Source organism: Haliotis rufescens, unplaced genomic scaffold, assembly GCF_023055435.1.
Source record: "Haliotis rufescens isolate VD_foot unplaced genomic scaffold, xgHalRufe1.0.p SCAF_17, whole genome shotgun sequence".
In the NCBI taxonomy this organism is placed as follows: Eukaryota; Metazoa; Mollusca; class Gastropoda; order Lepetellida; family Haliotidae; genus Haliotis; species Haliotis rufescens.
The window spans coordinates 32345182-32361086 of record NW_025963857.1 but is presented as its reverse complement, the minus strand read 5'-3'; the positions used below and the strand labels follow the sequence as shown (position 1 = coordinate 32361086).

The window sequence follows — 15905 nt, the reverse complement described above, 5'->3', positions numbered from 1 at the left end:
ATTACAATAGTAAAGAAGTTGTTCATCCATAGAACTCGTCTTACTTCATCACTGCAACTTCTAAATGCCACTCAAAGAAGTTATACGTGTAAGTGCCGTATGTACAATGTTCTTTCTATATGATGGCTTGAACTAACGTCAGTTCCTTGTATATGTGTACATTGTATACATTGTGCATATAACGGTATGACGTTCTTTCTATCATCAGTGGTCCCTCGCAGTGGAATGTACAGTGGATTCTCCAGCATGTGGCATGGCATTAGAATAAAGCGGACATCTGCCGCCAAGTGACTTAATCGGGGGAATCCCCAGCCCTGGGTATGGGCAGATGATCGGTAATCCCGAGTTGCGAGTCTGTTCTGTTTATTACCCGAGTCTTTGTTTCTGAAACATTTACAAGCATACATCAACGCAGTCAATCAATTTCAATTCTTTGCAGCATATGACGTCACGTTGCTATTGACTTTGATTTCTTCGCAACCAGCGAAAACAACGGAAGAAATGGATCGAATCTGCCAATCTGCATGGAGCAAAGATTCTAATACTCAATGAAAATATATTTGAAACAATTTCACCCATTCCTTTTTTGGTTTCACAGTTATTGTTCTCTGTCCGTACAACACGTCGAGCACACAGACACTGAATATTTGTCATTTTTGTAGAATATATTTTGATTTGAGGTGTTGATATCTGTAGGTTGTACAAATGCCAAACAGAGGGATTGTTCTGGACGTGTATATTCAGCACCTCCACTTTAAGAATAGCATGCTCCACCTAAAACAAAAACATCCAAATTTCGTTCTTTGATTGATCTGTCACACCAAAGATGTGCCCCATTAAGTCATGCGTTATGTATCACGTTGTCATTCCAGATGACAGCACTACTCAGTCAATATATAACGAAACCTGCTTCTTTGACCATCTCACACAAAATTGACTTGAAACACACAATTCTTCCATAACAACCCAGAGTTGTTCGCTCGTGTTCACACACGTTCACACATGTTCGTTCACACGAAACTCACGGGGATCCAGACTTACATATACCAACATGACCAGGAACCTCCAAAAAATGCAACCATGTTCCGAATATAATCCGGACTCCCTATAGATTCCTGGTTTCCACTTTAACCAAGGTCGATTAATCTGGTTTGAAATGTAAAGAACAACATCGTTACACAAAAAAAGTCGTAACAAGGTTAACCTAAGTGAACCTGCGGAAGGATCTTTCACGACGGGAAAACTGTGGTTTTTACCTTGTTTCATGTGACGGAGTGAACTTTTCTGCCCCCCTAAATGGACATAGAAGTCACTCGAACAAACGGCAAGCAAGTGACTTGACACATGTATAGTTTCTGATATTCATGATTTGTCCTGATACAATCTCATTTAAGTCACATCTTCTTCCAAGATTGTTCTCTGCCTGAAGACCTAACAACCTCTTTATAGGGGGTCGCAGAAAGTGAACTTTCCCATCAGCCAATCAACGTAGATTATTCAAAAGAGGTGCTTCACGGCACGAGAGGGATAATGTGTATCTCGAAAATGATTAAACAGTAAGTATTAGATGTAAATAATAAAGGTCATTGTTGTGGATATTTCAGACACCATGTCTTTTCTGCACGCAATGAAAGCTACACCCAAAACGTCGTGCCATCAAAAGTGTAGTCGAGATGGGTCTTGATAGTTCCTCTCGAGCCACTCGCCGCATGATGTCCACACTGCATTGCATATTAACCTTCCCAACAAAGAACAGGTCCGTGTGGGTCAAACACTACTTTGACTTTCATTCAGGAGAGGTTCCTGCTGTGCAAGAGGCTCTGACGACAAATTCAAACTGCTTGATGACCCCCGTCCTGAGAAGCGCATGCCCGTACTGGTCGTAATGAGGTCATTGTCAGTCCCCGATGAACTGCTCTGCAAGAAGAAAGGAACGGAAGAGTTAAAACTGTAAGGGAGAGAGTAGGCAGATAACATGCTATGTTGTCAATGTAGAGCTCGATTGCTTGTTGACTGAACAGTGGTAAATTGATTTTAGAACCGAACTTGCGCACCGTCAATGTGGATATAACGTCACGTTTCAAGCTCTTTGTAGGTCTTAAACTGAAAATTCACTCTCTTTGTTGATTTTTATGTATTTCCACACATATTGTTATTGGAATAGCCACAGCTCTGCGAATATTCCAACATTGTACAGGACAACTCTACATATTCTTGTATCCCAATATTGTACTTTAGAAAGGGCATTAGGCCGTTAGATGAATGCCCCGAACCCTGTGCAGTGATATGTTCCGAATAGATTCTGACATTTGTGTCAATTCGGCTTTTCCCTTTTCCAGCATTATACCCCGAGCAACAGTGAAATTGCGACATTGAATGGTTTCATTGACTTGCGTGAGGCCTTGAACAACAAACAAATATTACCTTTGGAAACTTGCGCGCTTTTTCTTGCCATGCACATCTGATGACTGACGTAAGGAGAAGGATGAATACTGCGACACAGATGAAGATGATGAAGTACATGAGGATGGTGCTGGGGCCGCACCAGTCGCTGTGGTCGCCACAGTTGTTGTAGTCGTCACAATGGAGACTGGCGTTGATGCAACGTTTGTTGTTACATCTGAACTCGGCCGTCTCACATTCGCCTAAAGAGTATTGACAAACAAGCGTTACAGTGATGCACATTAAGGGGTGTATTGTTTGCGTGTGTGTTGTATATCGCCAAACTCAGCAATATTCCAGCTATTTGATGATGGTCTCCGAATAATCGGGTTTCGACCAGACAATCCGGTGACTGAGATCATGAGCATCTATCTGCGCATACGATGACCGACATATACCGAGTCTCGTTAGTCGCATTTTACGACAAGCATGAGTCGCTGAAAACCAAATTCTAACCCAGATCCTCAAGGGGGGTCTACGGGTGTAACAGTTGATCAAGCTGTAGATTATTATTATCGATGACCCGAGGAAAACCGTGTTTACAAGTTAGTGTCTAAAGGTAATTTCGATATCATCCTGTCAGACTATCGATATATTCGAAACTTTATAAAATGAAACACATACTGAAACAAAGTGTGTGAGTGAGTTTGGTTTAACAGTATTGGAACAGAATTTCAGTTATATTACAAGGGTCAGTTTTGGGAAAATCCTAATTGATGTTGGTTTTAGACGGGGTTCAAACTTATGACCACAGGTTTCGGGATCGCCCACATCGAATTGTAATTTAAAGGATACTAATCGAAAGGACTCGCGAAGGCGCCATAAGTGACGTCTTTGTCTGCAGTGCCATCACTACACTACACCCAGACCAATCGTGCACGATAATTTCAATGGCACCAAAACACACTCTCACCAGTATGGAATGCAGTGAAGATGAGGTCAAATCCTCGGTATTGGACCGTCATGTCGCTGTTGAACACTAACGTGACGACATCGCCGGTGGTGACAAACGTCGCCCGAGGAGTGAGAGATCCACATAGTCTATTTGTTTGGGGCGTTTCTGAAAGATACACGTAGTCATGCTAACAAAAATATATCCCTAAACGTCACCACATCGAATAATGATACACAAATTAGTTTGCATATAATGTATGTATTGGCGGTACCATAGACGACTTAGCTACGTGTGCTCCCGTACCCTAACCTCTTCCGGACATATACACAGGCACTAAAAAAGGCTTTCACATTTTTTATTGAAAAAAATTAATATTGATGGTTTCAGGAAATCACACATCCGTTCCCACACCTGACGAATTCCCTGTTCAGTTAGCAAACGTGAAGTTACATTTTCAGAAATTCTTTTGGACTTTCTCAGCCCGGTACAGCCAGACACCTGTGGCCATCTGGCATTCGTGACATGGAAGGATATGTGTCAAGTATGCTGTGAAGTGTCGTTGAGTATTATCTTTATACATTTCTTTGTACATTTCCGACTACATTACATGCATGTGTTTATCTAATCACGTGTGTTTTTCTAATCATGTGTGTTTATCTAATCATGTGTTTATCAATATGGAGCATATGGAACATATCCAAATAGGGAATTGCATTCCGCATCATCTTTGTCACTGATGCGTCAAATTTGAAAATATTCTCTAAAAGTGGGCCACACAACTTTTTGAAAGCTTTACTGATGCTTTGCATGTTGTAACCCCAACTATCATTGATATAAGATGCTTAAACCTGTCTGCTTCGTTTTTGATGTCACGTTTGATAACACTTTTTAATAATGTAAACTGTAATGCTTCCAACTATTGTTGCATGATTGTACACCGTGTGTACTGATGCTGATGTTATGTTACTTATGTCTTGTTGTATTTATCCATGGTGGAGAAGCAGACAAAAGGGTGTCTTTCTACATGTAGTCCAACAACTGTACGAATTATATGACGTCACACTGCAATGTAATGACCTTTTCAAACAACGGATGACGCCACATACACACATGACATCAGCCGTCCCGCTCAGCAGGATACTAAATAATATAAACCAAAGAGAAGTTTTCTTTCTTTCAACATTTAAAATTTAATTGAAAATCTAATTGTTAAAATATTCATACCGCAATGCTACATTATTTATTTTTGAAGGAAGCTAATACGAAAGCAAACAGTTCAAACGAAGAATGGTTTCTTTCGTGATACAGCTAGAATGTCCAAAAATCACTCACTCACTCACTCACTCACTCCAACAACAACAACGTAAGACTTACGAGTATATTGCTCGACATATTTGTGGTTATCCATGGAAGGACTCTTGTCATCTGGACCATCATAGAGCATCAAGTAATCCGACTCACACCCCTCCGACATAAACCCTTCGATCTCCATGTCTAGAAAACTGACCATCAGCTGATGGTCAGCAGGTGCCCGGATGGACATCCTGCAAACCATGTCCTTCCGGTATCGTTCATTCTCGTACGTGAGACGCAACCTCCCGGCTGAGACTGGGAGGTCCACCATCTCAAGCAGATTCTCAGAGCATCTCTCTGTCATGTAGTCTGAAACAGAGACTTGCCAGACGTTCCATCTGCGACTAGGCGCTAGCAAATGAGCAGTCCTAGCAATGTCTGTCTGCTGGCCCACATGTTATTATGTATAAAGACTAGCCGTTTCTGCATAATTGCTAGGCCAGTGTATTTATCTTCCTTCTGTTATTATTCAAACTTTAGACCAGATACATGGAGAAAGCAACGTATGACGGCCCTCCAAAGAAAACAATTTAGTCCTCTAAAAGAACGGCGGTATTCCCGCAACTGACATAATTGCTTCCATTCTTATCTGGATTACGATTCTTTGTTTCTCTGCACCAACCCATGTTTGTTATTCTCACTCAACACAACCATATAAGTTATTTTGGTTACCCGAAACATAATAACAAATTACGCTACACAGGCCATAATTTAGTGTTTAATTTAGTAATTTAGTGCTTCGTCGCGATTATAAACCTTGGTTTGTCAACACCCCACGCTCACACATCAAGCTGACACACCACGATAGGACTGTGCTAATTTTCAAAGTGTGTTAATCCCAGTTCACACCGTGTCAATATAATCGTTCGGACGACTTTGTTACCCAAACCATTTGTGTAGACACTTCTTTAACCTAACTATAAAGCATAAAAACTATTTGAAGCTTAAGCACGAGAATTGTGCATAAAGTGATCCTCAATCTCGATTGCTAATCATCTCATGCGCAAAATGTCATCATCACTACTTAATCGTGGGATTACATATTGGCACCAACAACCCATTAACTTTATGAGAATAAACGTATGTCCCCAATGAGTGTAGCAGCATCCAAACTCAATATCGTAATGTCTGATGGAGCCTTGTCGTTCTGGTGCGATCGATGCAGTGACTGTGCATCTTTGCTTCATATTAAACATCTAATAAAAAATGCAGTTGTAACGAGAGAATATATCAATATTCTTGCTGTTTGAGCCGACATATCTGGATTCATGTTGAAATACGTAGGAGATTAAACAAACAGTTAGCTGTTTACACAGTCTTCACGATGTGAGGTTCAAAGCTGGAATAACATTTGAACTGAGGCGCACTACATTGTGGCATAGTGTGGTGGGAATGGTAATTATGTCTTCAAGCAGATCGATACTTTGGTTCATTATATCTTTAAGAGGTTAAAGATAACCTTTGCTCTTTGAACAGCCACTGAACAGCTAACGAAGCGATTAACAAAACATATGTATATATGCCCCCCCCCCCCCCCCCACCCCATCCCTACCCCCCACCCCACACACACACGAACACACACCCACCCCACACTCCACACAACCAAGTCAGAATAAAGGGTTCTCATAACAATAGAGTTTCACTATTCGGAGCTTTCAGTATAGAGTATATAATTACCTGTCAGAAGACAACAATATTTCATGAAGTCTTCTGACAGTGGGGTGTGGTCACAGCGTTCGTTCACGACCCAGATACTTCCCGTTTGCATCCCCAAGGATGCAAATATAGAAATTTATACTTTGTGTCGCGACATAACAGCACTACAACTGAAAGCCTAACTCAAAAATACTTTTTATGCATTGCTTGTATAGTTGATTATGACATGGCTTTTCAGAAAAGGAAGGGTGCATTTGTAATTTCTTTTTCGAAATAAGTTTGTTAAAACGTTGTACAACGTTCACCTTCAGTTCACAAATAAGCTATAAAACATCTGAATGTGTAAATGTGTAGACTGCTTCAAAAGCGAGACGGGGAATTGGGAGAGGTAAGTTGTGCATTTTCCACAGTCAAGAACACTTTCCCATATCAATACAGTAAAATCCATAACAATAATGGACTATTTCTTTACCTCCATAATACAGCTTTAACTCTTACAAACGGTAACAATGTGTGGTAAATTTAACAATAACAACCGAGGCACAAGATCTGAAACATATTTAGTGAGTCAAGTGTCTGTAAATCAACGACTGTGTGTGTGATTGAGCCATGTAGCCAAATTACTTTTGGTGTTAAATTACTGATGAAACATGCGCCGTTCAGTTGATAAATGGAAAAAAAACAGTTGCGCGGGTCTATTCCGCAGCAGGATGGAAACATCGATACGACGACCTTGTTATATACTGTATATATCAGTATGACAAAAACACACATCACAGTAACGAAAGTGTTAAGACAACGCACAGTAATATAAATGTCAGGACGGTGCACAGTAATGAATGTGTTAGGACGGTGCACAGTTATGAAAGTGTTAGGACGGTGCACAGTAATGAAAGTATTAGGACGGGGCACAGTAATGATAGTGCAAGGACGGTCCACAGTAATGAAAGTGTTAGGACGGTGCACAGTAATGAAAGTGTAAGGACGGTCCACAGTAATGAAAGTGTCAGGACGGTGCACTGTAATGAAAGTATTAATACGGCGCACAGTAATGAAAGTGTCAGGACGGTGCACAGTAATGAAAGTGTCAGGACGGTGCACTGTAATGAAAGTATTAATACGGCGCACAGTAATGAAAGTGTCAGGACGGTGCACAGTAATGAAAGTGTCAGGACGGTGCACTGTAATGAAAGTATTAATACGGCGCACAGTAATGAAAGTGTCAGGACGGTGCACAGTAATGAAAGTGTCAGGACGGTGCATTGTAATGAAAGTATTAATACGGCGCACAGTAATGAAAGTGTCAGGACGGTGCACTGTAATGAAAGTGTCAGGACGGTGCACAGTAATGAAAGTGTCAGGACGGTGCACTGTAATGAAAGTGTCAGGAATGAAAGTATTAGGACGGTGCACAGTAACAAAGGTGTCAGGACGGTGCACAGTAATGAAAGTGTCAGGACTGTGCACAGTAATGAAAGTGTTAGGACGGTGCACAGTAATAAAACTGTTAAAACGGCGCACAGTAATGAAAGTGTTAAAACGGTGCACAGTAATGAAAGCGTCAGGACGGTGCACAGTAATGAAAGTGTTAAAATGGTGCACAGTAATAAAACTGTTAAAACGGCGCACAGTAATGAAAGTGTTAAAACGGTGCACAGTAATGAAAGTGTCAGGACGGTGCACTGTAATGAAAGTATTAGGACGGTGCACAGTAATGAAAGTGTCAGGACGTGGCACAGTAATGAAAGTGTTAGAACGGTGCTTCACGGAAAATGAAACAAATGTTCTCCAATCTTAAGGGAACCTAATGGGTACAAGAACGGATAATGGAACAGTTAAAATGTCTGATAAATATTTTGTAATAGGTTTATTTTTCTTTCTCTTTTCTCTTTGTTAGGTTTGTTGGTGTTTTGTTGTTGGGTTTAGTTGGGTTTTTTTATCTGACATCGTCCTTTCAACTGTTAATCGATACTAGGTCATAGGTTTTGAGGTACTCAAAAATAAAACTTCGCATGGAGCGACAGTGACTGTATACATTTTATTATTTCTTGAAACAAAGATCATCAATGCAATCATATTGTACCAGTCGGGATTTGTTAGTACTCGGTTTAACACCCCAATGTGACCCTCAGTATATCTCCGTGAGTTGTACTTTATTTCAGATTCAGCACTTTCTGGTGCAAACTTAGGCGTCAGACACGTTACTGTAGGCACAAGAGATGAGATAATAATGACTGGAAACACTACTTACACGTAAGAAGAGGCAGGACGAAATTGAGGTGGACGGAGAGAAGAAGGCAGCTGTATAGAAACTTCATTGCAGTGAAAAGAATGCTGATATTAGTTGAACCATCGAGTGATTAACACATTCCTTGTTCATGCTACGTCGACAAGTGCAATTGTTCTTGCTGACTGGAAACCATATCTATTCACATACCCTGATGTCGGTTCACCTCTCATCACCAATGTGCTGTATTTAAACCTCACGCTCTGATTGTACTCCGATGTCTTTTGTGGTTTACATTTGATCATCGACGGTGCTGAATTCAAGCCTCACACCTCCACTGTACATTGGTGTCCATGCTGGTTTTCATTTGGTCATCGACGGTCCTGAATTAAAGGCTCACACCTGCACTGTACATTGGTGTCCATGCTGGTTTACATTTGATCATCGACGGTCCTGAATTAAAGGCTCACACCTGCACTGTACATTGGTGTCCATACTGGTTAACATTTGATCATTATTGTTTACTGAAACATTCACTCTGAACTGCAAAGTGATGTTAATTGTGGTTTACATTTGATCACCGACGGTCATGTCATTTGTGGCTGATGGTTGGTCATCGACGGTGTTGTGTTCAAACACCAGGCGTTGTGTCCACTTCAGGAAATGTGTTTTGAAACTGTTATGTCATGAAGTATGAAATGTACTCTCTTCACACATGAAACAGCCTTGGTGTTCTAACTGTATGGTTCACTCCTTATATCAGATGTCACTCCGAGGAACTATTCCATTTCATCAAAACAACACTGGCAACACTCTCCAGTTCTCACAGGTATTTTCCACAGAATCACGAATTTTATGAATTTAGTGTGTGTTAATGTCACACTGGGAAAAAAACTCATTATCAATGTACTATTCCATATTTGCTGAATACATCAAACCCCACGCTAAAAGCATTCTTGACGAGCTTTCACAGCACGCCACAGACATCATTTGTGAAGAGTTTCGATTTTTGTCCACCACGGAAACCAAGGCAGTAACATATTAGTCAGGAGATCTAAACTGCCATCGAATCAAAAACATACATTAGGTGACATCCGCCCCGGCGTGGATGTATCCTGTTCACAAAGTACCAAACAAATACGTTCTTTGAATGAATTAAGATTAAAGAGGACATTGCTGTGAGACATTATGCCCGCGTGTAGAGTGTTGTTAGTCAGAATCAGGCTGCAAGGAATCAATTCATATAACTTCTGTGAACGACTTTCCGTCAAACATACTAGGGTATATCTGTTACACTGATATCGATGTATTTCCTGCTTCGGTCATCAATTTTTTTACTGCTGACAACCTTTATCATAGTGTTCATTAATTACGAAAATATCCTCGTTTTCCTTGTTTTCCTTTATATGGTATATCTATGTTACAGTTACACTGTTCCTTACACATCTGTACACATGTGCCAACGCTTATGCATTACAGACACTAACACTGACACTTGCCATTCTGGTATGAATATACATTTGGAAGCACTGTCCTCCGGGACATTGGTTCAGCGTATGTCATGTGGTGTATGTAAGTTAATAATATGCAAAATGCAAAATGCAAAATGCACACGTGCATATCATCGTTCCGTCTCTGCCCTGTACATGGGATTCTGTGATTCGTCCAATGTACAAAATGTTTTGGGAGACGCCTCGGACACGATGTCTGGACTGGCCGACTTCAGGTAGCTTCTGTTAACTGCGCCTTGTCACCAGTTCACTGAAAATACATTCATCTATGTGTTATTAATTTACTTTTTTTTCATGAATCTATTTGCTAATATTGATTTAAACATCATATGACTATCATAGCCCCGAACAGGCCCGACTTCAGGTAGCGCTCATCTAGTGTACTATGTCACCAGTTCACTGAAAATACAATAATCAGTAAACATCACAATTTTCACCATGAAACGAGTGGCCAATATTCGTTTGAACAACTTGTGGTGCTCAATGCCTCAGGCAGTATCCAGGGGTAGGTTTACAGAACACTGGTGAAATAACTGTTTATTGATGTGTGTGTCATTAACGACCCATTCACTGATATTTGTTCATTTCTTTCCTAAAACTATAGTTTTGCCCACGAATCTTTCAAGCTGTCTTTACTCATTATAAAAATCGATGTCTCGTCAGACAACGTATCATATTAGGTTGCCACAATGACCTACCAAGAAATGCTTTAGTGGTAACAACATTGTTTGAAACCGATCCCTCTGATCTGGATTATGTATAGCTCATAATAAATTGGTTTGTACGTTCTCTGTCTGTTGCTGACTTGGTAAGCATGTTTTACATGTCTGGCGTTTTGGAAAATCTACGAATCATTAGGCCCTGGACAAGCCAACGAGAACAAATGAAATAGTGGATGGTGAGGTGAAAAGACAATTGGCTGACCAGAACCAGTAGGTCAGGTAAGAACTGGTCGACAAGTGGATGATAGTGTAAACAATCAAACCAGTGGATGATAGTGTGTACAAATGAACAGTGAATGATACTGTGAACAAGCAAACATGTGGTTCCTCAATACTCGAGGTTCCCTCGTAGGGTTATTATGTTTTACCTTATATAAACTATATTTCAGGGACTATATGCTTTTCTATGGATCGAAGGCCTAGCACCCCAATTTGCTTGTGAACACAAAACAAAAGCATCCTTATGCTTGTATGATGACATTACATTCTGAATTATATATGTCATCCAATATCAGCTTCCAATATTTTTCCTTGAGGCAGTCAACACCATTTGCATCTGTTGAGGTGAGGTGAAATAGGGTTTCACGTCGCGTCCAAGATTATTGCACTTATATAGCGACGTGCGTGCGTGTGTGTGTCTGCTTGTACTAGTCCGGGCTGATGCCGATTTATAGTGCTAGCCGCAGTTTAACATGAATACCCCACTCCTGAAGAGACAGTACACTGACTCCGAGCCGACCTTTCCTTGTTGCCGAGGGCCAGACAGGGTAGCAACAAGTACCATCTTTTAACGTCTTTTGGCCGGGGATCGAATCCCGGACCTTCCGCTCTCCGGGCGGACGCTCTACCACAAGACACGGAGACGGTCTAAAATTGTTGAAACGCTCTTCTTGACAAATTACGCCACAAACAAATGAACACACATATTTATGTTGCAACTCTCAGGGGACAACAACATTTGCTTTTACAAAAGAATCTGTCACGTTGTTTGCAACTTAGCTGTTAAGGATAACGTATTTTCGGATGTTTCGAGGGGTCTTTATTCAATTATACCAGTTCGTATTGCTTCCAAGGGCGCCTTGCTCCATATAGCAAATCAAATCAACGGTGGCTTCGTATTTCAGAGCACTATAAATACAATGTGACTGCTTGCAGTGTCTGGCTGAACGTATTTAAACGGAATTACACACCTGACCTGTTGGTATTGAATACAAACTATTTGTGTGTAAGAAACTGTGTTGTTGTAGAGGGATGCAAACTCCTCAAGGGCACCAATAAAGAAATATGAAACGTTTGATTTTAATTCTGTACAAAGTTGTTACAATTATTTGTCGGAATTTCTCAATTGCACAAGCCAGTATACACCATTTTGGCAACTCTTGACCATATCTTGTATGTACAGTGCAAAGCCGCATATACGAACGTACCATTCCAAGTGTACCCGTCTAAATTCACATTTCACTGGATGTGAGTGCGGTTGCACGTCCCTTTTAGCAATATTACATCAATATCAAGCCCGGAGACACGAGAACTGCGTTTCACAACATGAACAGTTGTGGGGAATCGCATCCGGGCCTTGGGTATGAGGAATGAACGCTAAGCAGCCCAATCTAATCGAATGTGTCTGGATTATGAGAATCCGGTCTAACGAGGTTTAACTGATCATTTAATTGCACAATGTCAAATATTAGCCTGGAAATGACAATAGCAACGATTCTATTACCGGGAAAGGAGGTATGATGTTCGCGAAGTACGCGCAAGGGGAAAGTATTTTTTTGTCGGTACAGAGCAAATGCAAACATCTGAGCCGACATGTGGCTCCCTGGTGCCACAGCAATCAATACAGGAGCAGGTCCATTAATTGTTTCCGTACAAAGTCTGCAATCAGAGAATCAGGCTTGACTAGCACCTACGCCTAATTGGCCGCCCTCTCGAAACAAAATCCTATTCATCGATCGTGACGCTCTGAGACTATATTTTCTGCCTGCGAACTCTTGTTAACATGGTCCAAGAATGCATATCCGGGGCCACACTGTCAGTGAACTCGGAGCTACACATACTCTCATACATATAGATATACATATGACCTATAGCTCAGATATATTAGAAACTTAATCTTTCCAATTTGACCTATTTAGTCAACAATGTATGAGGATTGTAACAAGGTCGACGTGAAAATTTAATCGATTCGTTATGCATTGCTTTAGTGACCCTGTTGGTACTTTCACTGGGAAAAATTATTGCTGAGATTATTACCTCCGGGTTACCATGTGAAAATGTATTGGTTTTCTTTTGCAGTAATGGTTTATGCTCGGTCTTCCTAATTAGAACATACCCCGTGGGGATTGAGGGTTAGATCAAGTCCCAACTAACCAATGTTTGTGAGGTGGGGAGAAATAGGGATTAACGTCGCGTTCAAGATTATTGCACTTATATAGCATGTATGTAAGTGTGTGTGGCTGCTTGTACTAGTTCGGACTAATGCCGATTTAAAGTGCTTTCCCACTGAGATACCTTGCCACCGTTTAGTATTCCCTCTAGTTGTATTCCCTAATGCCGAGCGTCAGACAAGGTAAAAACAAGTACCACCTTTTAAAGTCTTTTGGTATGACGCGGCCGAGACTAATCCGGACTTATGTCGGTGTAACAGTGTTAACGAGTTGAGATACGACGCCGCAGCTTAAAATTAATACCCAATTCACTTTGTATTTGTGTAAACGAACAGTATTCACATCCGAGCCGACTAGTCCTTGTTTTTTCCCCTTCATGCCAGCACTTGCCATTATAGCAGGTGAGTCGGCAGGTGTGTCAACGCGCTACTTGATCCAAATTTCTTCAGCCCGAAGAGCAATTCAATTACGAAGACCTAGATTAGCACACATATTGATTGTGTGATATTATTGTAGGCACAGCTTTTCACAGCATACAAAGGATACAGAATGCCTGCATACATATTTTTTGCAATTTCCAGAGCTTGATGTTTTTGTTCTGATTTGTTTTGATACCTAGTCCATTCCTTCATTTAGTTTGCAGATTACATTGAAATTAAGATAAAAACTTCTTACCACTGAAAGAATATTTACTGAACCAAGAACAATTTAACGTAATGTAAGAGGGAAGCGCTTTCAGGCAGATTTTGCTGCATGAGTGGCAAAACCTGTCTGAAAGCGCCTCCATCTTGCTAGCAAATTTCGCATTCACGCACGCTTGGCGTAATCATTTTATCAATGCATAATGACTACTCAGGTAAAAGACGTTTGATAAAGAGAGAGATAACCCGATTGGCTTTGTCAACCAACTTAATGGTCGACTATTTCAGTACTTACATGTAACAATGTAAATGTATGGATTATTAAACACGATGTATGGATTATTTAATGAAGTGGAAGTTGTACACAAATTACCTTTGCTGACAACATCATGGCATATCCACAGCGTTAACATCAGAACACAATTCACTATGAGTGTTAATCCTTTAACATGAAACAATCTGTCACATCCACCATAATGCAAGTTGCCAACATCATCGATTCCACACAACTGAGCTTCTCGACTTGCACATAATTGCAGAATTCGTCAGATTGTATTTATCCGTTTGTAAGGCATCATCAAATTTTCATAACTGTTAAAACATCCAAGTCAGGGGTGTACCTATAAAAGGTAGCAGTTGTCCCACGGGACCGCCCTGTCGCACAGCCCACGCTATAGACGACAAGTGAGAACGGCGTCGTGTACAGCCCAACCGATATGGTGCAGTCGTGGTTCTTCACTGTATGATCAATACTCGATGATTCTTCTGGTGGAATTGGCAGTATCCATGCTCCCCGTCCCAGGCCAAATACTCGGTAATTAGAGACATCCACTTATTGATGGATTTGTTCAGGGAAGAGGTTGACATTGTCATGTCTCAAAGAGATTTTCATGTCTTTATTACTGAATGTAAATCAGTGTGTTATATGCATACGCCATCAACCAGATCAAGCATATGTTAAGAAACATGTATGTCAAGCTATGCCCAGATGATGACTTGTTGGGGAGATTTGTACGGAGCACTGGACGGATATCCCCTATCATTTGCTAATTTTGATCACCTTCAGCTGAGGCAGCATATGTCATCATTGCTTGTATGCGTCAAGGGGTATCGATCCTTTATATATAACTCGTGCTGCTATGAGTCACATGTCAGAGAGCATCTATGCTTAATAACTGTGGCAAAGTGTCAACTCAATTTCAGTTTAACTTTACAATTTCGGATTGTATATGTGTATTCCAAGAAAAAATGCCCTCCATATCCTCGTGCATGTTCTAACGTTGCATTACTTCTTAATTTCCTTCCACTCTTAACATGCCATGATATATACGGAAATGTTGTTCAAAGCTGCATTAAACGCCACTCTCTCTCTCTCTCTCTCTCTCTCTCTCTCTCTCTCTCTCTCTCTCTCTCTCTCTCTCTCTCTCTCTCTCCATCACCAGGATTATGGTACATGTATTTTTTTACTCTGTTGTCCTACCATGGTGACTGTCGGTTTTCCTACCGTGGTGACTGAGGGCTTTCCTACCATGGTGAATGTCGCTTTCCTACCGTGGTGACTGTCGGTTGTCCTACCATGGTGATTGTCGGTTGTCCTACCATGGTAATTGTCGCTTGTCCTACAATGGTGATTGTAGGTTGTCCTACCATGGTGATTGTCGGTTGTCCTACCATGGTGACTGTCGGTTTTCATACCATGGTGACTGTCGACAATCCTACCATGGTGACTGAGGGCTTTCCTACCATGGTGAATGTCGCTTTCCCACCATGGTGACTGTCGACTTTCCTACCATGGTGACTGTCGGCTTTCTTACCATGGTGACTGTCGGCTTTTCTACCATGGAGACCGAGGGCTGTCAAAGCATGGTGACTGTGGGTTTTCCTACCATGATGACTGTGGGTTTTCCTAACATAGTGGCTGTGGTACTTCCTGCCATGTTGAGCTTTCCCGTCGTAAAATATTGCTCAAAGCTGTGTCAGCACCTCGGTCACTTTAAACATAATGCTAAAGTTTCTAAATGCAAGATGATTTACGGTGCGCTTAGATAATACATATACGGTGTTAAGT

General features: G+C 41.0%; 1 protein-coding gene across 1 annotated transcript; it reads right to left on the bottom strand.

Moving 5' to 3' along the window:
- Positions 1 to 19: 19 nt before the first annotated feature.
- LOC124142554 lies at positions 20 to 14562 on the bottom strand. Its single transcript, XM_046511110.2, has 6 exons — positions 14211 to 14562; positions 8598 to 10334; positions 4712 to 4999; positions 3356 to 3502; positions 2425 to 2645; positions 20 to 1917 (listed from the first exon to the last, which is right to left on the bottom strand). The coding sequence occupies exons 2-6, from the start codon at positions 8662 to 8664 to the stop codon at positions 1768 to 1770; spliced, it is 873 nt and encodes a 290-aa protein (XP_046367066.1). The 5' UTR covers positions 8665 to 10334; positions 14211 to 14562; the 3' UTR covers positions 20 to 1767.
- Positions 14563 to 15905: the final 1343 nt, after the last annotated feature.

What these genes read in the sequence shown, in the direction of transcription:
- LOC124142554 (XM_046511110.2), bottom strand. Translation starts at nt 8,664, where the DNA reads ATGAAGTTTCTATACAGCTGCCTTCTTCTCTCCGTCCACCTCAATTTC. An exon ending in CGTCCTGCCTCTTCTTACGT is followed by an intron (nt 5,000 to 8,597) that starts GTAAGTAGTGTT and finishes TCTCTGTTTCAG; the next exon opens with ACTACATGACAGAGAGATGC. An exon ending in CTTCACTGCATTCCATACTG is followed by an intron (nt 2,646 to 3,355) that starts GTGAGAGTGTGT and finishes AATACTCTTTAG; the next exon opens with GCGAATGTGAGACGGCCGAG.